The following is a 26,136-nucleotide window of genomic DNA, read 5'->3' on the forward strand; positions in this document are numbered from 1 at the left end:
CAGGTGCTTCTGTATGGTACAGAAACCCATGCAATGAATGCAGAGCAGTTGAGAAAGCTTGATGCGATGGAGATGAAATGCCTGAGATGAGTGGTAGGATGCACACTATGGGACAGATGAAGAAATGAGGAGATCAGTGCAGAAGCCCAAGTAAGCCCAATTGCAGAGAAGGTCAAAGAGAACAGATTATGGTGGTTTGAACACATATGCAGAAAAACAGAAGATCTGGTAAAGAAGATTTGGGACAAACAGGAAGAAGGCAAGGGGAAATGAGGGCACCCAGCAAAGAGATGGACTGATTGTGTGAGAGATGACCTGCAACAGTCACACATAACTTTTGAAGAAGGTAGGAGAGTGGCATTGAATCCAAAGAGATGGCAATAGTTGACTCAATACCCTGAGCCATGTAGAAAATGTGAAAAAGGTGTTGATGATGATGAAATGACAAACATTATTTCCTTTTTACACTATATGGATGTGTCATGTGTATAGGGGAGGCATAGAGAAGGTTAGAGATTAAGTGGGTCTGGGCAATAGTAGCCCTGGCTAGTGGGGTCAGAAAAGGTTTGATCCTATAGAGGGATCCTAATTTTTTGTTGATTGTTTTTATAGTACTGTTAATATGGGAATCAAAGTTAAGGTTATTATCAATTAGTACCCCAAGAAGTGTTGTAGTAGGATCAGGAGATATGATAGTACCATTGCTTGATATAACAGTAAAGTTAAGTGGGGAGGCCCTACGGATGGGAGTGAATAGTAGCAGTTTTGTTTTTTTGAGGTTCATGATGAGGCATCGGTGTAGAAGCCATTTCTCGACTGTATTAAACACAGTTTTTATTAGGGTCTGTAGGTCTGATGGAGAAGTGCTGAGCATATTAACGTGGAATCATCTGTGTATTGGATACAGGTAGCTTGAGGTATTACAGAATGTAGGTCATTTATAAAAATAGAAAATAGGAGAGGGCCTAATATGGAGTCTTGAGGGACACCAAGGGCAATTGGGAGATAGGTAGATAAGTTGTTCTCCCATAGTACAGCCTGCTTTCTGTTGTTTAAGTAGGATTGGAACCATTGTATAGCCAGTGCATCTAGTGACAGGTTTTTGAGCATGTTTATGAGTAATTGGTGGTTAACTATATCGAAGGCTTTCGAAAGATCAATAAAGAGGGCTGAGGATAGAGTGTCATTATTGCGATTTTTGTTAATACAGTGAGTGAAGGATAAGAGGGCAGAGGTGGTGCTATAAAATGGCCTAAAACCATGTTGGCAGTTAGCTAGTAAGTTGTTTTCTATTAGGTAGTTTAACAGTTGTCTGTGAATGTATTTCTCCATGATTTTTCTCAGAGGAGATAATATAGCTATAGGTCTATAGTTCGATAATTCGTTGGAGTTACCACCTTTATGCAGGGGGATAATATGTGACATTTGCCAGATTGATGGGATAGTTCCTTCAGTAATAGTTCTATTAATCAGGATGGAAATGGGATAGGCTATGGATTTTACAGCTTTTTGCAGGTATTCTGCAGGTAGTAGAGGGTAGTGAACTTAGTGCCTGTAACTGGACTTGTCTAAAAACCCTCCCATTAGAAGAGGCTGTCCAGTACTTTAACTTTAAATTCTTAACTATCCTAGACCAACATGCACCTATACATAATATAAGAATTAGGTCAAAACCAGCCCCATGACTCACCAAAGATACCAGGCAAAAAATCCTACTAAGAAATAAAGCCTGGACTAGGTGGCGAACTACCAAAAGCTCATCTACTCAATAGACATTTAGACAAATAAGAAATGCTACTATAAAAGCCATACTCTTAGACAAAAAACATTTTACTACAAAATACAGCAAACACACCAAAATAACCCTCAAAGATTCTAGGCAAATATCAATAGACTCCTATATCCAGGACACTCCAGTACACCAACACCAATAGGAGCGAACCATGAGACTCCCATCCAAACTGCTAATGACTTTAACTCCTTCTTCACAGATGCCATCCAAACTCTAGCCAGTCAGCTATCTCATGACACCTCTAGCATTCCCACCCCCATAACAAGCACTCTTCCTACCTTCCTATTACAACCTATATCTACTAACTTTATTTTCAAACTCCTAGCAAAACTGAAGCCTTGTACCCCTTCCGCTGACCAAATCCCAGCTGAATACCTGCAGAAAGCAGCCAAAGCAGTTGCTTATCCTGTATCCATCCTGATAAACAGAACCATTAAAGGATATATCCCTACTAGTTGGAAAGTCTCACACATTATCCCCCTACACAAAGGTGGCAACTCCAATGAATATTCATTCTATGAGAGTCATAGCTTAGTGGTAGGTCATACAGACTAGTGTTACCAAGGTCCTGGATTTGAGACTGACAGTGGGAATTTATTTACAGTTCAGATGGCTTAGTGGTAAATGGCTGTGACTATGGTATACAGGGTCCTGGGTTCAAGGCTTGCAAGGGCTTATTATCAGAGGCAAAACAAACTAATGGGCACTATTCTTTAACATAAGGGGTGGCGTAAGCCACAAAACTTTGGGCTAGGCTTATAAATGCCTTAGGGCAGATAGCCTAGTATGAACCTATGAACCTATGAACTATAGACCCATAGCCCTTCTATCCCCATTAGCAAAAATAATGGAAAAATGCATTCACCATCAGCTAATAGGCCATCTAACTCAACACAACATACTAGCTAAGGACCAACATGGCTTTAGGCCATTCCATAGTACCACCACTGCCCTCCTATCCTTTACATACACCATTAATAGAAACCGCAATAACAATGTACTCTCTTCAGCACTATTTATTGATCTTTCAAAGGCTTTTGATATGGTAAACCACACATTGCTTATCAACATTCTCAAATCACTTTCCCTGGATACTCAATCTGTAAAGTGGTTTACTTCCTACCTGAGCAATAGGCAACAAGCAGTGCTCTGGGAAAATAATCTATCATCCCACCTGCCAGTCACACTGGGCATCCCCCAGGGCTCCATTCTAGGTCCTCTCTTATTTTTAATCTTTATTAATGATCTCTACTTGGCTGTTCCCAATGCAACTGTATACAATATGCAGATGACTTTACATTAATCTGCACAGCTAAATCTGCTTCTGAACTGCAATGCCAAACCCAGAAAGTATTTAGCATAGTTGAGACGTGGTTCTTAAAGTGCTGCCTTCTACTGAATCCCAAAAAAACAAAGCTCCTGCTCTTTACTCCTACTTGTAGGTCCACACCAATAGATTTCTCAGTCATTTCTAGCAATGGTACCCTCATATACCCAGACTCTACCACCAAACTCCTTGGTATTACAATAGACAACAACCTTAACTTCGACACCTACATTAACAACACTATAAAATCAGTTAACAGAAAAATGGGCTCCCTGTACAGAGTCAAACCCTTCCTTACTCCAATAGCAAGAACTACCATTGCCCACTCCCATCTAATCTCTACTCTACTCTATGCCTCACCAACATACACTAACCTATCCAAAAATAATCTTCTCAAACTTGCTACCTCATCATAATATTGCCAGATTTGCCACTGGTAAACCCTTCAAAACCCATCACTGTCAGAATCTCAAGCAACTCAGATGGCTTGAACTTCAAAACCAGCTTCAACTCAACCAACTTACAATTTGCCCATAAGGTCCTTTACCAGCCAAACAATACTCCAATACTCTCAGACCTCATACCTCCCTACAAAAATCTTAATGCCTTGCGTTCTTCAAATAAACTCCTAGTTAACATCAACAAGTCTCACAACATGGCTGGGGACTCTCTATTCTCTAACACAACTGGGAAAAACTGGAACCTTCTACCTATTAAACTTACTTCCCTTCCTTCCTTTCCACTCTTCAAACAAAAACTTAAAACCTTCCTCAAAACATACTGGCTGTGCCCTTGTACCAACTCTGACTAACCTATCATTAATGCTACGAATATCTTTTCTACCTGGTTCTCTCTCCACTAATTTAATCTTCTGTAGTGCAATAGTAAGCATCTAGTAAGAACCTGGATACTATTTTTAGCCACTAGCATATTTATATTATCTTGCTCTAAACTTTGTATATAGTTTTATATTATTTACTGTTAAATGTATATAATATCTTCTATATCTACTTCTTGTTTTTTTTTTGTAACAATTACTTATTGTCTGTTTGTATCTGTCTTGGAGCTTTTCTCCCTGGGCCTCTACTGAAAATGAACATATATCCAGCTGGACTAGCCCGGTCAAGAAATGTAAAATAAATAAAATAAATAAATAGATCTGCAGAGAGAGTGGTTGGTTTAAGTTTTTGAATAAGGGTGCAGACAAGGGACGTAGGAACAGGGTGAAAGTGAAATGATGGGGGTAAGTTAGAGATAGAGGTAGCTGGAGATGAGGTGCCAGGGGGTAGCTGATTAGCAAGAGATTGAATGGTCTCTGTGAAGAAAGTGTTAATGGTATTGGCTATTTGCTTGGGACTATTGTGATCAAAGCCTAAAGGGTTAGGTATAACAGAACGACCTGGGTGTAAGAGTTTATTAATGCCTGACCAGAATTGTTGTGGTTTGTTTTGGTGGGTTTGTTGGAGTTGAAAGTAGAAGTTTCTTTTATCCAACAGTATGGCTTTTTTGTATAATTTCTTAGCTGTCTAAACTTTAATTGATCTTCAGGGCTTTTAGTAGTACATCAATTGGCCCAGACTTTATTTCTAAGGAGGATTATTTGTTTGGTTGCTTTTGAGAGCCATGGGGCAGGTTTAATCCTAGTTCTAATTGTACATGTTGGTGCATGGTAGTCTAAAATGGCTAAGAATTTAGAAGTAAAGTATTTTACTGCTTCCTGTAGATGTAGGTGTTTCAGGGGTGACCAATCACATGCCTTAAGTTCATTTTGGAAGATGTCTGAATTAAAATATTTGATGATCCTTATTGTCCTATAGGTGATTGAGTTTGGAATATCACTCTTTTATCTGATTATGAAGGTGAGTGAATGGTTGCTTATATCTTTGGGGAGGGTCCCTACTTTGTAAGTTTGGTGGTGGCTATTTTTAAGAATCTAGTCTAAGGTGCTTTCCTTGTTATTAAGTTTATTGGTCCTTATGGGGGATGTAATGGTTTGAGTAAAACAATATAGGTTAATATGAGTAGAAGGCTGTTCAGAGGTACAGCTCCTCCAGTTAATATTAAAGTCACCGAGTACTATGGTTTCTTGGGGGTAGTTAGTGGAAAGCCAGCTAAGGATATCCGCTAGGGTGTTAGAGTTATTGCCTGGGGGAAGATAAACACAGATGATATAGATGGATTTACATTTGTTAAGATGAATCTTGGAAATAAGGATTTCAGCATTACTAGTTAGAGATGGTTTAGAGTCTATAGAGGTCACCTGTAATCCAGATTTATATAAAATAGCTACTCCCCCACCCTTCTTAGCTTTACAGTCTAGTCTCAGGATATTGTATCCGGGTGGAATAATCTCATTGTCTTGTGTTGCTGGCTTGAGCCATGTTTCAGTGAGACATAGGATGTCAAATGAATGTACATCCATGAGAGCATGTAGGTGGACAACTTTATTATTTATGCTCCATAGGTTCATAGCTTCATAGGCAGGTAGTAGGCTATCGGCCCAAGGGTCTATGTAAGCCTAGCCAACAAGGTTCCCTGGCTTACGCCACCCAAGAAAGTTATTTTCCTGTGCAACTGTTGAGCAGAGACACAGAAGTGATCCAAATATTGAGATGGGCTATCAGGAGTGAGTTAGGGGGTCTGGTGAGCAATTGTGTGTTAGCAGGAGTTGGGGTGTGGGGCTCTGTGGTTATGGTAGAAATTGGGCCGGGACTTGGGTGTATATCACCATCTATTAAGGAGTGGACTTGTATTATCAGTGTAAGTTTTAGATGTTTACATATTAGGTTCTGGAATTTCCTAGCTCCTGGACTATAATATTTGATGTGAGCCAATCTATGATATTTTCTGGTAGGTAGTTTGGTGTGCAGGGTATGTATGTATGGCTATGAGAGACTGCAAGTATTGGTGTGGAGGTTTGCTTTATGGGGCAATGAAATCCTAGGCAGTTAAGGTGTTCATAGAATGTAAGTAGGTAATTTCAGAGTCTGAGGATTCTCTGGGTCAGGAACCTATCAATCCAGTATGTTTTGTTCATCGTGATGACAAAGTTTAGAACCCTGGAGTGTGTGGCTCGGAGGGATTGGGATTTCTTTAAGTGTAGCATGTCCAACAGCTCTGGGTTTGACATGGCCTTTTATGTTAAGCAGGGATCGCCTCTGAGTAGACGATATGCGACAGAGTATAACTGGAGTTTTTTTTAGACAGTCAGCATAGGGCTTCTGTTTTAGGCCTGTGATTCTTGTAAAAGACAGACATATTCATCTCCCTTCACAAAGTACTTTTGCCAATTTTAAATGCTTTTTATAAACATTTTATGGGTACACAGCACAAATTATAATTCAAGTTCCGGCTATTGAGGAGTGTCCATTGATATTCATTAGGTGTCGATTTTACTAATCTATTGTAGATGGAAAAAATTGGATGCATGCCAGGTTTGAATTTTTCTGTCAAACCATTATTAAAATTGAGACCCACTACCAAAATTTGCATCAATTAACAAAAGCATTTCCTCACTGGTGTTCTTTCAATTTGTATACAGTTGTGAATGTTTTACTGTTTATAGTTTATTCATTTGTGACCTAAGGCAGAGTCACTACATTTAGTGGCCTGTCTGTTTTAGTAATAATAAATAATTTTGTGACTTAATGCATGATTCATGTTTTTTCATTCATGTATTCATTCATTGAGGCAGTCGTTACCTTAACTTGTTGCATTATTAGACACAGTCATACATTTGTGAATTATAACTCCTTTCACTGGCATTTAAGCATTTAACAACTGCATTTTCTACCTCAGATAGCAAGCACTATAAATGTTATTTTTTGTAGATGATCTATCGGTTTATTTATTAAATGCTGAACACGGTGTTCCTTAACTTAAGTACTGCATTAAGCCTATGTTGGTGGCATAGAGGGGTAAAGCCCTGGTATGACCTAGATGATTCAAGTGGGAAGAGTGGTTCAGTCACTTGATGGAACAAAGATGATGAGTATGCCTATCTTGAGGGGGATACATGCTTAGGCTACACTTAAGCAGTTTGATGTTCATGGCGGAGACTGGACAAACAACCTAGTGGTGCTGCCTGTGGGTGCTGATGAGCAGTGGTGACAAAAAGCACAAAACAACAGCAGCAACAAAATAATTTAGGTAGCACCTAAGAAAATGTAGCAGTCATTTATCGTACAGAATAAATGTAGACAAGACAGCGTAAATCAGAATTAATACATTTTTCTTAGAGTGTATCTTTAAGCATTATTCATTTAAGTTACATAAAACTGTTTAACAAAGAATGTTCTAAGTTCTCATAACTTTCCTGTGACTGTCAGTAATAGTTATCAGATACTTATAAAGGAGTTAAGTAATGAAATATGCTAACTGTAGGTATCCCACAGATATTATTTGAGAGGTATGGTTGGTATGCCTATCTCTACCATGTAGTAATAGGTAGTAAAGATACATATTAAAATACTGAATTAAGGCAGGCCATAATTTGTCTTAACATAGCTACTTACCACCATTTAAAAGTGTATGCATTTAAAACAAGACCGTATCTGCTTGGAAATGCTATATGCTGCTTCAGACTAATTTATGACTGTGGCACATATAATCTGCCACTTATTATTTCCTGCTTTTTCATTCAGGGTGGAATGTACGTTTTTCAGCTGTTTGATTACTATGCTGCTAGTGGATCGTGCCTTCTGTTTGTGGCTGTGTTTCAAAGCGTCTGCATTGCTTATGTGTATGGTGAGTACTACCCCTTACATCATCAATCTGATAGTGATGTTGACTTGAATGAACAGGTACAAAATGAAAGAAATAACTCGATTCAGTGGATTTGTATGCTGTCTTTCCATGATATTTATACCTGGCATCTTATTTACCATTAAATACATGCATTTCTTAAATGTCTGGGATATGTAGGGGTAAATGAAGTCTGGATATTCAAATGGCAGTCTGACTTATGCATTCTTCATCAGCAAGTGAAGAGTAGTTTGAACATGGCACTGTATAGCTCTTCTGTTTTTCGGTCTCTGAACCACTAGATCACAGTACCCTTCTTAGGCTTTTACTCTGCTCTGTTCTAATTTAAATAGTGTTTCAAATGGGCCTCGTTCAGTTAAAGGCTACTCAGTACTGACCTTTAATACTAAAGCTGACAATGTTATTAAAAACAAATGCTATGTTGCATCATGTAGCATTTGCAGTTCGTTAAGGGCTCGACACAATATTGCTTCCTTTGGTGTCTGCATTTTTTATTGAAGTGTATGTTCTACCTCTTCTAGCAAGCACTATAAATGTTATTTATTTATTTTTATTTGTAGATGATCTATCTGTTAAATAAGTTTAAAGATCATAACCAAACACTGAAGCAAGCTCACATCTGAGATATATCCAGAGCTGTCATTTCTCACAGGCCATCTAGGTGGCCACTGAGGGCACTGTGCTTGTAGGAGTGATCTTTTCCTGTTTCTTTCTTTCATTCTTTAATTTTGGAGAAATGTTCAAGTTGTGGCATATTAAGCTTAAACATTGCAAGGTCATGGGAGTAGAGACCTTACCAATGTGCAAATGAAGGTGCAAAGCAGCCTGAATAAATGTTTTTTTACAGCAAGAAATTTGACTCTGTAATGCCTGACTTTACTGACTGACTGTAAAGGTAAGCAATTTTCCAGAAAGAAAATTATAACAGACAGATGTTAAAACTATGAGACAAAATCACAAATGTTCTGCAGTATTTGGACAAAGATGAGAATTCTGCTGTGAGATAAATATTACAATTTTTACAATAATGCCGGCTGTGGCCAACCACATACTTTTTGGCCATATTTCTGGTGTTGTGATTTGTGTGGGCAATTGAGATAAGAGGAATGGACTGGTGAGGTAAGTGTTATTGCTATTTTTACAATAATGCTGGCAGTGATCAACCAGATATTTTTTGACAATATTTATGGCATTGTGATTTGTGTAGACAGTTGAGATGAGATGAATGGAGCAGTGTGATAAGTGTTATTACTATTTTTGCAATGATGCAGGGAATGATCAACCAGATATTTTTGGCAATATTTTCTGGCTTTGCGATTTTCATGGAGCAACTTAGACTGGAATACTTTAATGTATGGCAACTTGTTTGTATGGACTGTAGAGGTTTAATAATGTTATATAGCCATCGGACATAGTAGCTATAACTGCTGGGTGGGAGTTGGCTGGATTAAAGTAACTGATCTCTTGTCATTTGCTCATTTTAAACAGTCACTACCTGGCTTTGCAGGATTAGGGTGCATTTGTGAGAAGTAAGATAGTCTACTTAACTGGAAACCTAGTATGTAGTGAGACAGTAGATATAATTGATGTGGCTGTCTTCTGCGTAGGAAAATCAGTAGCTGTCTGCTGCTGCTTACTTATTTTGGCTTTGTAGGAGTAATGTGATTATGTGAAACAATATGCAGTATTTTTATGTTTTACAACTGTTTGTTTGGAGTAAAGATGAAATACATTACATGGTTATCCTTTTCTAAAACAATCAGATGTCATAATTGTAAATAGAAGTGCTTGGCGGGGATTGTCTGGATGAAAGTAAATGAGCCTGTTGTCACTTGCTCAGTTATGCAGTCATCCCTCAAGAAAAAAAAGGGATACATGCATGACAAAATACACAGACTTCAGAATGCATGGGAGCTGGTGATGTCCACACAGACCAAGGAACTATAAATGGATTTTGACATGGTTTTAATAGTCACTGCCCTGAATGTCACCTAGTTTAAAAGCAGTCCTGCTCACAGCTGTACACAGAAAGTCACTGTACTTGTGGGGGGTCTGGGAATGTTTTTCATGTTCATTATTTCTTTAATATTCTTCCCAGACCTCAGAGTTCATTATTTTGTGTTGTGTTCAGAACAGTGTGGTCGTCATTTCATTACAAATTGCAGAGGTGTGCAAGGGGGGGGGGTCACTATAGATTGTATAGAAACACTGTACTGCTTAGTAGTAAGCTGGAAACATTATTGCAGTCATTATATTTTACATTTTCCTCACAATCAAACATCATACACAGGTAGCTAGCTATCTTTTGGGGAAGGATAAATAAACATGTTGTTTATATATGTCTGACAGCAAATATGTTATATTCTATTTGTTTTGCCAGTTTTGTTTCAGTCTGACATCAGAAGGGTACGCAGAGGTGGCTGTTGTTTGGGAGTAGGGGTTCAGGAGGCATCCTATATATAAATACGACAGCAGCAGCTTGAAATATGACTGTGGGCACTTGTGCCTTAATTATAATTTTAGTTTAACAGCAGAGGAGGGATACACAGAAACTATCTATTTTGAGGTGGGGATTAGGGGACAGGTGCTATTCCCAGATATGATATATGTATCCTCAGAGGGTCTATATTAGATCATTGAAATGGCAGAATTTAGAATGATCTAATATAGAACCCAATATCGCGAAGCTGCACAAAACGAAATTCTTTCCTAGGGAAAGAATTAGGTTGGCCATTGTTGTGGCTTCACTGTTATCAGAGATGCGGTGGAAAGTTACGGGTTGGGTTAAGGTAAGTATGTGATTGTGCAGACGTTTGGGTTAGGGCACAGGTTGGGTGAGTTAGGATTAGGGAGCGGGTCAGGTAAGTGTGCGATTGTGACAGAATCTGAGGTTAGGGGCAGGTTAAGTGAGTTAGGGTTAGGGCACAGGTGAGGTGAGTGCACGATAGTGAGAATTTGGGGTTGGGGCAGGTTAAGTGAGTTAGGGTTAGGGTGCGGGTGAGGTGAGGGTGCCATAGTGATGGACCTTAGGTTTAGGGTCTGGGTTAAGGTAAGTGGATAGATAGTAGTGTATGTGCAGTGTAGTGTAGGGTTACATGTAACTTTTAAATGTATGTGTGTGGATTGCTGATTTTTAATGTGCTTGTGGTGTATGTTTGTTTCTCGGAACAGCAAATTTTTTCCCTGGGAAAAAGTTCGCTGTTTTGAGGTTTTGATATTGTTAGGGTTCGGGTTTTGTAGTTCGACGTTACGGCATTTGATAATGAGCCGTTTCGATGATCTGATATAGACCCTCCTCAGAGGGTCTATATTGAATCAGTGAACGCTTAAAAAAGCGAACGCTGATTCATTGACCCTATTTCAGCAAATGCTGAAAATCCCGAACACCCGGAACAGCAAATTTTTTTCACAGGGAAAGAAATCACTGGGCCAGTTTCAGGAGTTTGTCATTTCCTCCACTGTGGTGCGATCTCGGAGTTGGTATATTTAAGTAGGGGGGTGTGGGGGGCAAGGCCCCCCACATTACATACTGTTTTAAGTTTTTTTTGTGGAACAGCGATTTTTTTCCCTGGGAAAAAAATTTCTGTTCTGAGTGTTTGGCATTTTCAGCGTTCGCTGAACTAGGGTCGATGAATAAGTGTTCGCTTATTTAATATAGACCCTCCTCAGAAGCATTTGTCTTCTCAGTTTATTGTGAACTGGTGTTTGGTCAGCTTTGAGCATTAAAATATGGATACAACCTGTTTCGTCCTTGAAATAAAAAGTAAGATCAGATTTCTTAGAATGGCAAGCATATCTAAAATGTACCTCAGAATATCAATAAGTCCATGGCTTCGGGGTTCCTAGCAGCCCCAGACTCCCAGCTTAATTTAGATATTACAGGGTAGCATTGGTCAGTTAAAATGTGTTGAAAGAATGCAGGAAAAAGCAAAGTTGAAGAGTAAGACTGAATTTTTTCCTTAATCATGGTCTTCAATCAGACCATTATTCAATTAAAACGTTGTCTAAGAAAAAACTCTAAAATGCATATCAGAGCATTTAGAAACCCCATAGCTTCATATAATTATTTCCACTGCAGTTATTGCAGAGTAGTCTTGGTCAGTTAGGACATGCTGAAAGGATGCCAGAAAATACAAAGATAAAGAGTAATACTGGATTTCTTTCTTTGATCATCATGGTTTTTGTTCAGGCAATCACTGGATGAAAAGGTTGTTTAAAAACTGTAAAATGCACCTCAGGGCATCTACAACTCTGTCCTCAGTTTAATGCAGTTGTTTCCTTCATAGTTATCAGAAAACCATCCTGCTTAGAAGGAACATGTTAAATGAATGAATAACTGCAGGGAAAACTGCAGAGTATGACTAACTGAGAAAAAGGAAGAAAACAGTAATCTGGATAGTGTGGTAGGTCAGGATGGAGTGGCCAGTGTGGGAGTGCCATGGAGCCTTTTTGCCTATGGCACCAGATTACCTAAGACCGCTCTGGAGAAAGCCAATACGCAAAAGTCTGTAACACTAAATGTATTCATCCACCACTATCTGGATGCCTGACATGCCCCCATCCATTCATCATCACCAACATGTGTCATTGCAGACATCTTCTATACTGATATTACTCTTCCATCTGTGACCCTACTCCATGCATTCATCATCACCGTGTCATTGCAGGCATCTTCTATACTGATATTACTCCTCCTCCTGCTCTCCTGCCTATTTTCATATTCCTTGTTTTGAAGTTTGTACAACCAGAGGGTTTATTCAATCCTTTTGCTCAGCATCCAGGAAAACAATATTCATGCCAGCATTCGTGGAAGCATGCCTCCTCTGACCACACCTACACACAAGTGGCCACAATTGCATCAATGAGCAACTGCTACAATAAAATCAACTGCAGCTACTCCAATTGTTTGATTAAAATTAAATAAATAAATAAATAAATAGATGTACAGCTTATCACTTTTACATGATAAATATGTTTTAATTTCAGCTGTCAATGTATCATTCATTATTTTGTTGCACCTTTTTATAGCCATTTTAAACATATATGGAGAACGTGTGTATAAGATAAAATTACTTTTCACTCTTGTGCTATCTCTTTAGATATACAAATGTCACGCATTTTGATGTTTGAAATGTCATAAATGCAACCCTTATTTTACCAAAAAACACTAGATGGCAGTATTTAAAATACCTTACTAGCTAATACATGCTATCCACGGTGGTGGTGCTGCGGTAGCATTGTCGCCTCACAGTAAGATGCTGTCCGGTACGATTCTCAGCTAGAGCGTCATCTGCGTGGAGACATGCATGAATGGGCGTACCTTTGTTGAAGGATGTGCATCAGGGCTGGTAACTTGGCATGTAAAAATCAACTACCAATCATTAGCGGACCGGAGTTCCACTGTGGCGACCCCTAACCGGGAAAAGCAGAAAGACACAAACAAACTAGCTAATACATGCTCAGATTTAAAGTCTTAATGTATTTCTAAACTTTCAAATGATGTTTAAATGTATATGTTCAAATATTTTATTTCTTCTTCTTGGCTTCTCAACAAAAATATCCAAGAATTCTCTTCTCTGCTTAACTAATGTTCCAGACCTGTGTATTGTTTAAAAGGTGTTACTATTCTGCTGACATTTTCCTCCTATAAATGAAAAGACGCATCGTGGTTTCTGCAATTTTAAGTGTATCAGTAGTCCACTGTTGTGTCTTCCATTTCATCTTTCACTTTGACGATCTAGGATTAAAGCCTTTCTTGTTTCACCTACTAAATACATGACACTCAAACACTATGTGCATGTGTGTACATGTACAAGTGTGTGTGTGTGTGTGTGTGTGTGTGTGTGTGTGTGTGTGTGTGTGTGTGTGTGTGTATGTGTGTGTGTGCATATCCTGTTAAAGAAAGACATCTAGTATACGATTACTTCTCTGTTTTATGCCCACTGCATGCTATACTAAACTTTATAATAAAATGGGTGTCCGAATTAATGAATATATTAAAATATTGTTTAGTTTTAGAAAATGTATTAGTTTGGGACAAGCCCAAATAGGTAACTAAAATCTAGCATTAATAACAGATGCTTTTATGACACCTGCTCATATAATATTGATTAAATCAGTATTGGTAAGAGTTCTGAATTTGTATAGATTAGAAGATAACATAATGGTAAAACTTATTTTTTCCAGTGCATACATGTTCTTATTAATTTCTAAATGATTTTAAGAAAGAATGAGATGCCTGTATGATAAACTAACCAATGAAACTATAAGATATTTGGCATCCTATGAGTGATATTCTGCATAGACTTTTATAATCAGTACAGTGTTTATTTGTAAAAGGTGACCTTCCTTTCACAATCAGCTCTGATGTGTTAACAAAGAGGTTTTTTTATATATTGAGATATCTATATCTATCTTTTTATCTGTCTATCTATACACACACACACACACACATATATTTATATATATATATATATATATATATATATATATATATATATATATATATATATATATGGATCTACTGTACTTCACTGAAAGAACACTTCTTCGAAAAAGAACAGTAGACCCACACTTATGCGAAAGTGCACTTAAATGAAAGTGCACTTTCACGAAGAACATTTCAATGAACCAACCAGGAACACTAAGACAATGTTTTTGCAGGGGAGCAAGCCCCCCCTGCACCCCACACCCCCTGCTACTTAAATATATCAACTCTGAGATTGCACTTCACAGAAGAAAATGGCAAATATACCACTACATGCTTCATGACTGCCTGTTGTAACCTTAGTCATGTTCCCCTTTAATTTACTACTGTATACTACAATATAACTCATCTTAGTGTACTAAAGTGCAATCTTGGAATTGATATATTTAAGTCGCAGGAGGTTTGGGGGGGTGCATGGGAGCTTGCCCCCCTGCTTATAGTTGGAGTAGACTAATATGGTTTGTCGTTTCTTTGTTTCTGTATGTACTTGTCCTGCAATATAGTAAGTGTTAGTGTCCTGTATGTTTTTCGATGTTGAGATTCAGTATTATGAGTTTTCGGTATTTTGAGCTTTTGAGATTTTCAGTTCAGTATTTTGAGATTCGAGATTTTGACCTTTCGAGATTTAGAAGTGAACCCATATGTGTGTGTGTGTGTGTGTGTGTGTGTGTGTGTGTATATATATATATATATATATATATATATATATATATATATACATATATATATATATATATATATATATATATATATATATATATATATATATATAAATATATATATATATACACATACACATATACATATTCAGAGGCATAGCTGGCTGTGCACTTCCATTTATATTCTAATGTATGCAATAAATCATGTACTAGAAGTGTCACCATTCCCCTTCAAGGTGACAACATCTTCCCAAACCTGCCTGCATGGCCAGCCTAAATTCTGTTCTGAGTCCAAGCCCCTAACAAAGCTAGAAAAAGTGTTTTTCCTACATTGATATATCATCTCTCCCCCCCAAAAAAGAGATGGAATCAGACAAAACCCTCATCATTTCTCTCTCTCTCTCTCTCTTCCCCATGTCAACTCCATCAGGTGCCTGAGACACCAAATGAACTTGGGTTGCCTTTGTCATAGTCAGGGTTTTCTCTATGTGTACCAATGGAGATGATTTAGGTTTCTTTCTTTCTTTCTTGATTTCTTGCGTTCTTTCTTTCCTCATCTGCCCTGTCGATCATCAAGATTTCCTACTTCACTCACTCAACAGACCCATTAATTTCAATGGGCAATTAGAGCACCGCAGCCCATTCATTCCTTCTTGGGAGGAGGGCTGACCAACAAAGTGCTGTGCTGTAATCCGTCTCGGAGACGGGGATAACCCCTACAGTGCCTGCCTAGTAACATGCTGCAGAGTTCACTGTTTGGTTAGCACCAGCCAGACATGTCACTCACTTCTACAAGTGATGTAGCCCATCAAGATGTCCTGCCTTTCTTAAAGCTAAAGCTTCTTTCAGGTCACCAGTGTCCAGCAGAAATTGGACAATAGGATCAGCCTGTAATCATACCCTAACTTACATATACCCTTTAAAATACCTTCTGAGGTACAAAAACTTGCAGGATTCATTTCAATGCACGACACCAGCAATCTTTGGACTAACATACACCTACGAACCTATGAACATGCACCCTCTCACATATACCGTTATCCCCGGGAGAGGAGAACAAGTATTGTATTATTATTCCTGTCTCACCTCTTCCTAGTTTCGCAAATCCAGATCAGATGGGCCATAGTCGTAGCTTTATCCATTCATGCCAATGGGCTGGCCAGCTTATGTTTTTAATGTAACTGTGATATCAGATCGGGGGCTGTGATAAATCAAATGAATTTGATAAACACTACTTTTACAAGTAAAATGAAAACTAATAAATGAAGTAACGTTAAGATAAGTGCTTTTCTTTGAGGGGGTGAACTGTGACATGAAACTTGCACCTATTCACTGATTAGCTATCTTTGATGGCATCTATTTAATCTGGTCTTATTATAGATTACAGTGAGGAAAGGTGTATATAAACTAAAAATGTTCAAATATACTGGAAGTATCCATGCAAACAACATTGTGGTAAGAGAAGAATACCCACTGAAATTCAGAGGGCTGTAATTATGATCCTCTGAAAGATGGAAATTTAAGTAAGAATTAGAGGAAGGCACAAAATGACAAAAAATTGCAGCATCTCAGAGTATTCCATATTCCCTCAATTATGAGGGATACCAGTCTCAGGAATGTGGATGGCACAGCTCTTCACATCTGTTTAGCTGGCAATCATAATTTATAGGTTTTAACTAGATATAAATCAAAGAAAAATTTGGAACTGTGATAGGGAAGGCTTGGACTAGATAAAGGGGAAATGATAAAAATGCTGACAGCAGTAAAAGAAACCAATGTGAATACTGAAATGTGCTTTAGACCCCAGTTCTCATTCTGATTATGAAATTATTTGTAGAAACTTAGATGATAGCATTGCACCATCAGCTGAATCTAAGTTTATAGAAATGAATAGAGAGTGTAGAATTATGGGGTGGCCACGGTGGTGCAGCGGTTAACGTTGCCGCCTCACAGCAAGAGGTTCTCCGGTTCGATTCTTGGCTGGGGTGCCTTCTGTGCAGAGTCTGCATGTCCTCCCTGTGGTCACGTGGGTTTCCTCTGGGTGTACCGGTTTCCTCCCACATCCCAAAGACATGCAGTAGGTGGATTGGACACTCTAAATTGGCCCTAGGTGTGAGTGTGTGCATGTGTGTGCCTTCTGTGGAAGGTTGGGTGCGGGCTGGCAACTTGACACCATAAAATTCCACTGCCAATCATGAGTGAACAGATGATTCACTGTGGCGACCCCTGACCGGGAAAAGCCGAAAGAAGAAGAAGAGAGTGCAGAATTATGAGAGCTGTTTATTTTGGGGAAAAAAATAATGGAATGGTAGAAGAAAACAAGTTCTACTTCAAGGGCTTGAGTCCCAAGCAGTTGAAGACCATCAACTTTAAGACAGGGACTTGAGTGTCTTATAGCGTGTGTAGGCTGCTGCTAGTTCTCAAACTCAGATATGACTTTGAGCATGCAGTTGCTGTATCTTACCCAAGCACATTATTTCAGTTCATGTGAGATAGGTGCAACAGCCATAGCAAGGGAGTTGGAGGGGGTGGGAGTATAGATTATCGCAGTGATTGGGAAGGGGGTTTAGGTTAATGGAGTAGGAGTGGAGTTAGGAGGGTTAGGGAGTAGGATGGGAGCTTTAGGATAAGGGAGGGAGTTTTAGGATTAAGGAACAGGAGATGAGCTTATGTTTAGGGAGTGGTTGTGGAATTTAGGTTTTAGGGTTTGAAGGTTTAGGGAATTTTGATTTAGGGAAGGAAGTTGAACTTTTAGGTTTTAGGAGTGATCGGGAAGTTTAGGGTTAGGAACAGGGAGTGGAGGTTTAGGTTTAGTGATCAGGGATTTTAGGTTTAGGGAGGTAGCAGGGTTTTATGGTAAAGGGGTGAGGACATGGGTTAGGAACTGGGTGACAGTTTTAAGGTTAGGATCAGGGCTCTGGTAAGGCCATACAGTTTCATAGGGTCTAAGTAGTTTAGGAAGATCGGACTAGTGGGAGTTAGATCACTTGCCTTTTGGAGCAAGTGGGAGCTAGCAAATGTGTTGCAATCTATTAGCATATGAATGCTTGTAGTCAACCTAAGAAAGCATCCAAAAAGGTCTCAGAAGCAAATATTCAATAATGTATAATCCTTGAAACAGAAAACACGACCCTTGTAAATATAGTTAATGCTATTAAAAGACTTTTTTAAGGCATGTAGATTTCCTGAAGAAATTTTCATAAATGGAATTTGCTGGCATTGTGTTTCTACCAGAAAATAAAAATTAGCAGATGAAGTAATTCTGAGATAAATGTATTTTCTGAGGGATTAATTCTAGAAGTGGATCTGTACCTAGCCAGTAATCAGATCGCTTAAGTGGTTTGATCATGCATTCTTTCTACTATATTGCCATTACCTGCCTTGGTATTAGAAAGTGTCAACACAAGACTCCCCAGTTAGTTCTTGGTATTCACATTGTGCAGATATCCTCCTTACTGTCATCGTGTTAAGATTGCCCACATCTAATAAAAAAAAAGGAATAGAAATATCCACAGTGTCTGAAATCTTCCAGTGGACTGTGAGATCACAGGCACATAACCAGCTCTGCTTGCCAAATCTTGGAGGTTTGCTTGACATTCATAACTGCTGAGTTTGCAAGTACTAACATCAATTGCCTGTATCACCAGCTAAAGCTCAAGGCCTTCCTAATCCATCACTACTTTTTGAAGAAATAATTAAACAAAGACCCAGGAAGGAGCGTCTCTTAAAGGAATGTATTGGAGAATTACTAGACTAAGGTCACCTGCCAAGAGGCAAACAAGTAAAAGATAAACTGGATTAGTTGCAATTAAATATTCCTTCCTTTAGTAGTAGTTAGTTAAACAGAATGCAAGGTTCTTTAAATAGCAGCATACCATATTTTTTAATTACCTATACAACTTTTCAGTTTTGGGTTTTATTAGGGCAAGTTCATTTACATCAGAATGTCATTCTAAGGTTACTTTCGAACATCTTATGTTATGCTTTAGCTAACTGTTAGATATATCTAGCTCTGTGGCAGAGGCAGTTTCTGATTGCTGATTTAGCAGCTTGGTTGAGATGGAATTTGTATGCACCACACGATATAACAACTGTCAAGATGTTCACAGGAAACTCCCTATTCTTATATTGTTCGTGTGTGTGTGTGTGTGTGTGTGTGTGTGTGTGTGTGTGTGTGTGTGTGTGTGTGTGTGTGTTTGTATGGGTGTGTGTGTGTGTTTGTATGGGTATGTGTGTGTGCATGCACGTACCTGCTGGGGTGCCTTCTATATGGAGTTTGCAGCTTGTCCTTCTTAGGTCTCTGCATGCGAGTTCGCAAGATTTATGCATCCCACCAAATCCCAAACACGAGTTGAATAGGTAATATTCCATATTACCCCTATGGGTTTAAGCAGTGTGTATATGAGTGTGTTTTGGCCCTGGTATAGACTGGCATCTTATCCAAGGTTGCTTCCTGCCTTTTACAGTTGCTTTCCAGGATAGAGTCCAGATTCCAGCAATCATAAAATAGGTGTGTAATGTGCAAAATATCTGGTACAGTCAAGTATGGAACACATTCTGTGAGGAGGGATGACACCATGATTTACATAATAGTTCACTATCCCTGAGCATAAGACCCCTTACATACCACCTTTTTCTGTTTTTCATTTTATTTACTTATATTTTTGTATTTATTTATTTTTTGCATTTTTGTGGACTTATTTTCAGTGTAATAATACTAGGATGCAGCACTTTTATTGTATTAATGGATATTTAGTGTAAGAATACAAGGTTACTCAAGTGATTTCTTATGTGAGCTTAAGTGTGTGTGTGTGTGTGTGTGTGTGTGTGTGTGTGTGTGTGTGTGTGTTGTGTATGGGGACATATTTGCTTTGATTGTTTCCTCATTGTGATTTATTTATTTTGATTTGTTGGGATAGAGTTTTTATATATTTTATTCTTTGTTATTTTTATTGTTTTGTGGTGCATTTTGATGTAGTTGTTTACCTTTAGCCTTCTTTTTTTCTTTATTTGGACACTGAGTATAGGTAGAGAGTTCATCATGTGTACAGTTTTTATTATTATTAGTTTGATTCATTGTTTTTTTTTTTATTGTTTGGGGAACTGAGTTAGAAAGTGAGTTTTGTTTTGGACTTTGAGTGCAGAACATTAGGACTTTTGCCACCTGTGGACTGTATAGGTGTGTGCAATGAACCATTTGCTATAGAAGGTGGCTTCAGCTACTAAGACAGTTACCAGAAGATTGTAAAAGACACACTGAGAAATGTTGCTGGATATTTCAGGTTAGTGTATTGGCATAAATGTGAAGAAAAGTTTAATTTTTCTTTTTTTATTTCTATGCATTATGTTCTACTCTGGCATAAAATTATTTCTTTAATGGAGGGGATCAATGAAAATGTTTAATGTTACCGTTTTAATGGTTTATTGGTTTGCTGCTGCTATGACTTTTATGGAAGATTCTGCCTTGATAGTCAGCTTTTGCTTTAGTTACTTGCACAATGTCACATTGTATACCATAGCGCACACAACAAAAACCTTGTGTACATCTGGGCTCTGTCACACTTTGCATTTGCTGAGGTGCCTAAACATCAGAAGCATTTCTTTAGTAGCCTGAAAACATTCAACTATGTTTTGCTTTTCTGCATGGTCTGTGGCATAAGCCATTTCAGTGTGGTCCAAGGTTGCATGAATATCAGGATCATTAAACAGGGCTCTAGTATCTGGAGTTGCCTGCAACACACAATGTACAATATGTGGCCTAGTCCCTGCTCACATGGTACTTCTGTGTATAGACCTGTGTATTTAGCATGTATGTGCACCAACTAACCAAGTGAACCCAGGATGCTTTGATAGAGGTCTGATGTGTGCCAACTGTGTGAATCATGTAAGCTGTTTGGATGGCATATGGATGTATTATAAATAATCCCCAAGGCATTACAAATCTCCTGGAAGTTCAGAGAATACAATCCCTACTTTTTGATGCATTGCAGTGACTCTGGACCAGGTATGGTCATGATAGAAACATGTGTACAGCCTGTGTCCCCAATGCCTCACAAAAATGGGCTATGTCATAAAAGGCCTGCATGGTGCTGATTCTTTACTCTACTTTCCTGGGGGACCAGATATGCTTTATTGATCCAGAAAAAAGGAACCTGGAGACCTATTTTTAGACCTTTCAAAACTGAATGCATTTTTCGTGGTTCCAAATTTAAACTATTAACCTTATAAAACCCTCTTCTTTCACTGTCATCCAAGGCTTTTGGTTATTTCTAGATCTGAAAGATGGCTATCTGCACATTACCTTTCACAAAACAGACTGACATTTCTTAGGAATCTTTGTCTTGGTGAATTGCACTTTCAGTTTACCCTTTGGTCTTTCCACCACCACCACAAGAGTCTTCAAGAAGCACTTTGCCCCAGTCATAGCCTCTGCAGACTTCAAGGCATTTACTTTTACCCCCCACATTGGATAATTGCTTCATTTTAGTTTTCTATACCCAACACACTGTGGCATCTTTCCAACTTACTATGCATCTGTCCAATAATCTGTTCTTCAAGCTAAACCCAAAAAAATCATTCTTATCTCCTGCTCACAGGGTAGTTTTTCTAAGTTGCCTTCTTGACACATCTCTAATTACAGATTTTCTTCCCCGAAAGGAAGTGTTCTCTTACCATTACCATTTATTCAATCTGTCTCATCAAAATGTGTCCACAGCAAGATAACTACTGAGGATTTTGGATTATATTGCTTTGTCTGTTCTCATGGTTTCATTGTTCAGACTCCACACGTGGAATATTCAGTTCTTCTTCATATCCATTTAGGCCCATCATCTGCATCCTTTAACTTTCCCAATCCTTGTTTTCAGTTTAATCAAGAAAAAGAAAAAACTCAGCTTATGAGCCAACCAAGTTGTAGTAAATCCAGGCATCCCACTTTCTCCCTCCAGTCCTTTTTAGTCATGACAGATGCCTCAGACTTTGAATGAGGGCATTGTCTAAGAGTGTCAGGGTCCAGGACATGTGGGAGCCTTATTTCAGAACAAACAGATAAACAACAAAGAAATGATGGTCCCAGTAAAAGCTCTCAAAGCTCCAAATTAATCAGAGACACCTGGATCACGGTTATTACTAACAGACAACATCACAGTTATGTGATTTATAAACAAGCACCTGGGGACAAGGTCTTATCACTTTTGCAGACTGGATAAGAAGATTGGCACTTCAACATAGCCTAACTCTGTAGGCAACATACATTCCATCAGAGCAGAACATAGTAGCAGACACTTTGAGGAGATCCAGGAAAGACTGTTACAAGTGGATGTTACACCCAGAGGTTTTCCATGAGATTGTCACCTGTGGGAAACTCATCATGTTTACTTCCTATCTCAACTGACAAGTAAAACAGTACTGTTCCAGAATACCTTGCAAAAAAGCCAGAAAAGCCAATGGATTCTCTTTCCCTTGGATGAGAAGAAAAATGAATGGAAAAGAGAAAGTCAGAAAAAATTCTCAAAAAATATCTAGAATGGACCCAAATCCCCTAGGATACAGACTACTCATACACCAGTAAAAGTTTGTCCTGCTGAGGGTTTCCCTGCTGGAAATCTCAATTCTAACTGATCTTGGGTCTCTCATCTTTATCCCATCAGGACTGCTTCCACAGATTTCAATGAACTGGAGAAGATTTCTCTTCGAAATGATCAGATGAGTCCACTCAATTGTTCCAAGAAAGATCACATGCAATAGGAGGCACCTTGATTCTCCACCAGTCCCTCACCCCAGTCATGGATCTCAGTGAAGGGGAGGCTTCCTTAAAAACATGTACAGAAGATCCCCTTATTCAGAGAGATCCTGGAGTTAATGAGAAAGCAGGGATGTTGGCCCATAGACCCAACCTTCCCTGTGGAAGAGATCATGAAGAAAGTATTTCGGTTCACCTCACCTACATCTTGTGTCCCCCCATTGACCGCTTGACTGATTTTATCATCAGTGGGGTACGCTAATAGACAGACGTTATTGACCCTATACTTAGGAAACCAAGCAAGCATCTCCAGAATCACAAATATGGATCTCACTGAAGTAAGCCCCCCCCCATTGGCTCTATTGTGGTGGTGGCTGCAACCAAGAGGGGGGACTCTTTTGAGAGGCTGTCAGTCCATCCCCCAGATAAATTCCAGGACTTTGGATCAAATAGGGAAGTGCAGTTTCCTGTCCTGTACTTTCATCTCTGGTACATTTGCCATATGGCTCTAAACTACATGATGCAAATGGTCTGTTTTCAGCATGACACACTGAAAAGATTGCAATGCCAAGATAATGTCAAGATCTACAGTGCAAAATAGAATCAGAGATGGTACGATTTATGAGTTTTTATATGAACGTGTTGCAGTGGGCAGACTCTACACTTACAATGGTCTCAGCTGAAAGACCCATAAACTAGTTTATCCATTCAGCCAGACATGCCACATACATATTGACTGGTGGCTACATACTCCCAGTCTCAGCAAGGAATACTCTTTTTCATCCTCCTTCCATCATTTATAGTCACCACAAATGTGTCTTCCCTGGCAGGGGGAACATTGCATAGGGCTTGTGGTCCAAGGGACTTGGACTCAACAAGAGGCCTCTTTGCAAATGATGAGCACAGTCTTTCTAGCATGAAAGGATTTTCAGGACCAACTTTCCCAGGGTACAATTAGAATACAGTCAGATAATATGTTAATATTGTAGTACATCAACAAATGGCAGAAACCAGATCATGCCCCTTGTGTAAAAAGGCAGTGAGACTGTGGGAGTGGGTAATCAATTCACATCACTTTTTGATTACAATGCATATTCAAGGTCAGGCATACTTATCAGAGTACAGACTCAGCAGATGCCTTTTGTTGCCAAATGAATAATCTTTTAGTCTGATAGAATCGCAAATGATTTTCCCTCAATGGGTCTCCTTGCTGTGATCTCTTTCCATGTATGACCATTACCAAGTATAACAACATCTTTTCCCTAATCCCACCAGAGGATGAGACAACCTGGGAGATTGTAGTCCATTAGTAGCCTCAGGAGCTTCTCTATGCTTTTTCCCATTTCTTCTAATAATGGGATTTCTACAGAAAACCAACATTTTCAAAGCCAAAGTCATTCTCATATGCCCATTTTGGTCCACATAAGTGTGATCCCCCTCCTGTACTCTCATCTCACAAGAAAATCTCTTCTATAATCTTATCCAGTCACCTATGTCATCTGTCCAGCAAGCCTCACCTGGAATTTCAGTCCTTCAGATTAACTGCAGGGTTCTCCAATTCTTTTGATGGCCAGGGACCCTTCATACCCTTTTGGGGTGTTCCATATATTGACAGCAGCCCAGACATTTTCTACTTTAATAATGTATAAAGGAAAGTAGACAGAATTCTCAACATGGGCCAGTCATCAGAGACAGCACCAGCCCTAGCTATTCTACAACTCATAGCTGAATGTTTTGACAAAGGTTCTAGTTTTTCCACAGTAAGGGCACACTTAACAGCAATTTCAGATTTTCACCAAGGCTTTAGGCATTTCTCCTTAGCTTCTGAAAAAAGTCTGCTAAGCCTTCTTTAGGAGTGCCTTCCTCTTGAGCTGTCCTATTAAGGATCCAAGTCCCACAAGGAATCTTAATTTTGTTCTAAAAAAAATGGCTCATTCTCCCTTTGAATGCCCAGTGTTTTCAACTCAGAAGTACTTCATGTACTGTAAGTTTTTGAAAAAAATATGTGAAACTGATTTTAGACACTATCTTGCACATATCGGTAGATCTGAAAATATGTCTAAGGATGATAAGGAATTATTAAAGTATCTTAGGTCATTTAGTGATCTCAGATTTATGTGCCCAGACAAGGGTGGGTGCATTATGATAATGCAGTATGATGAATATGTGCAAAGAATGTTTCAGATGTTGTACAGTGTGTACATACAGTCAGGTTTTGATGAATGAAGTGCATGTAGGTTACAAAAGAGTGGACTGGGAATTATTAGATATGTTCAGTCAAGATCGGATAACAGCACAGGAATATAACTACATGCTCACCGAATGGCCAATGATTCTAGCGATCTCTGGGGTCCCTAAGATACATAAGGACCTGGTGAATCCCCCTTTAAGGCCAAAAGTAGATTCCAGGTGGTCTTAGACCAGTTATATAGCTAAAGTTTTGGACAAACAACTGAAGTCAGAAGTTAGCAATATTCCTAATTTGTGTCATGATTCCTGGCAATTCCCGACTATGTGCAATAATTTGTCACTATTTACTTTTAAATTTATTTTTATAGCTATTGATGTAAAGGATTTGTTCAGTTGTATGCCTCACGAACAGGGTATGGAATTGTTTGCTTTATATTTGAGGTCATGGGATTCAGCCAAGACAAAATCAATGTTTATTGTCAACTTATGCATTTAGTTCTGAGATATAATTACATACATTTCGAGGGACATTATTTTAAACAAATGCAAGATGTGGCCATGGGGTCTGCATGTGGCCCCCTTTTTGCAAACATTATCATGGCATGATGGGAGAGTAATTTCTTTTATCTGAGTCCCTATTATTCTTATATTAGTATGTATGTAAGATATTTAGATGATTTGCTTGTGGCTTGGAAGGGACCCCTATCCGAAATAACCGGGTTCATAGAGTACATTAATCAATCAACAGATTTTTTGAGGTTCACCCATACTGTGAGTTGTGATAAAGTAGCCTACCTTGATGTACTGGTCTCAAAAAATGAAAATGGACAAGGGTTAAAATCAACCATTTTCAGGAAACCAACTTATTTGCACTATCTAAGTAATCATCCTATACATGTCAAGCGAGGAGTGATGAAAGGGCAAATGGTCAGAGTAGCACACATGGTCTCTGACCGTATTGATTTTCTAACAGAGTGTAGTTATATTTCTAATATGTTTTACAATAGAGAATACCCTTGTAGAATGGTCAACCAGATACGTAACAAAGTAATTGACAAGTGTAATCGGGGTTTTTCTGCCCCATTACTTGGTATCACCTTGGGGTCATAACAGAGGTAGTGGCCAGTGATACTGGTATTGAGCAAAACATTTGCGGTGCATTTGACAACAGCCATG

General features: G+C 38.7%; 1 protein-coding gene across 3 annotated transcripts in view; it reads left to right on the forward strand.

Annotated features, from left to right (window-relative positions):
- Positions 1 to 26,136, forward strand: part of LOC122808962 (sodium- and chloride-dependent GABA transporter 2-like) — a 1,071,132-nt gene that overhangs the window by 882,608 nt on the left and 162,388 nt on the right. For all 3 annotated transcript variants that reach the window (XM_044080126.1, XM_044080127.1, XM_044080128.1), the window contains one exon: positions 7,763 to 7,865. In XM_044080126.1, the coding sequence (XP_043936061.1) occupies positions 7,763 to 7,865 (103 nt within the window). The remainder of the gene's footprint in view (positions 1 to 7,762; positions 7,866 to 26,136) is intronic.

The sequence above is a fragment of the Protopterus annectens genome, chromosome 8.part0 (assembly GCF_019279795.1).
Source record: "Protopterus annectens isolate FY-2018-M chromosome 8.part0, PAN1.0, whole genome shotgun sequence".
In the NCBI taxonomy this organism is placed as follows: Eukaryota; Metazoa; Chordata; order Ceratodontiformes; family Protopteridae; genus Protopterus; species Protopterus annectens.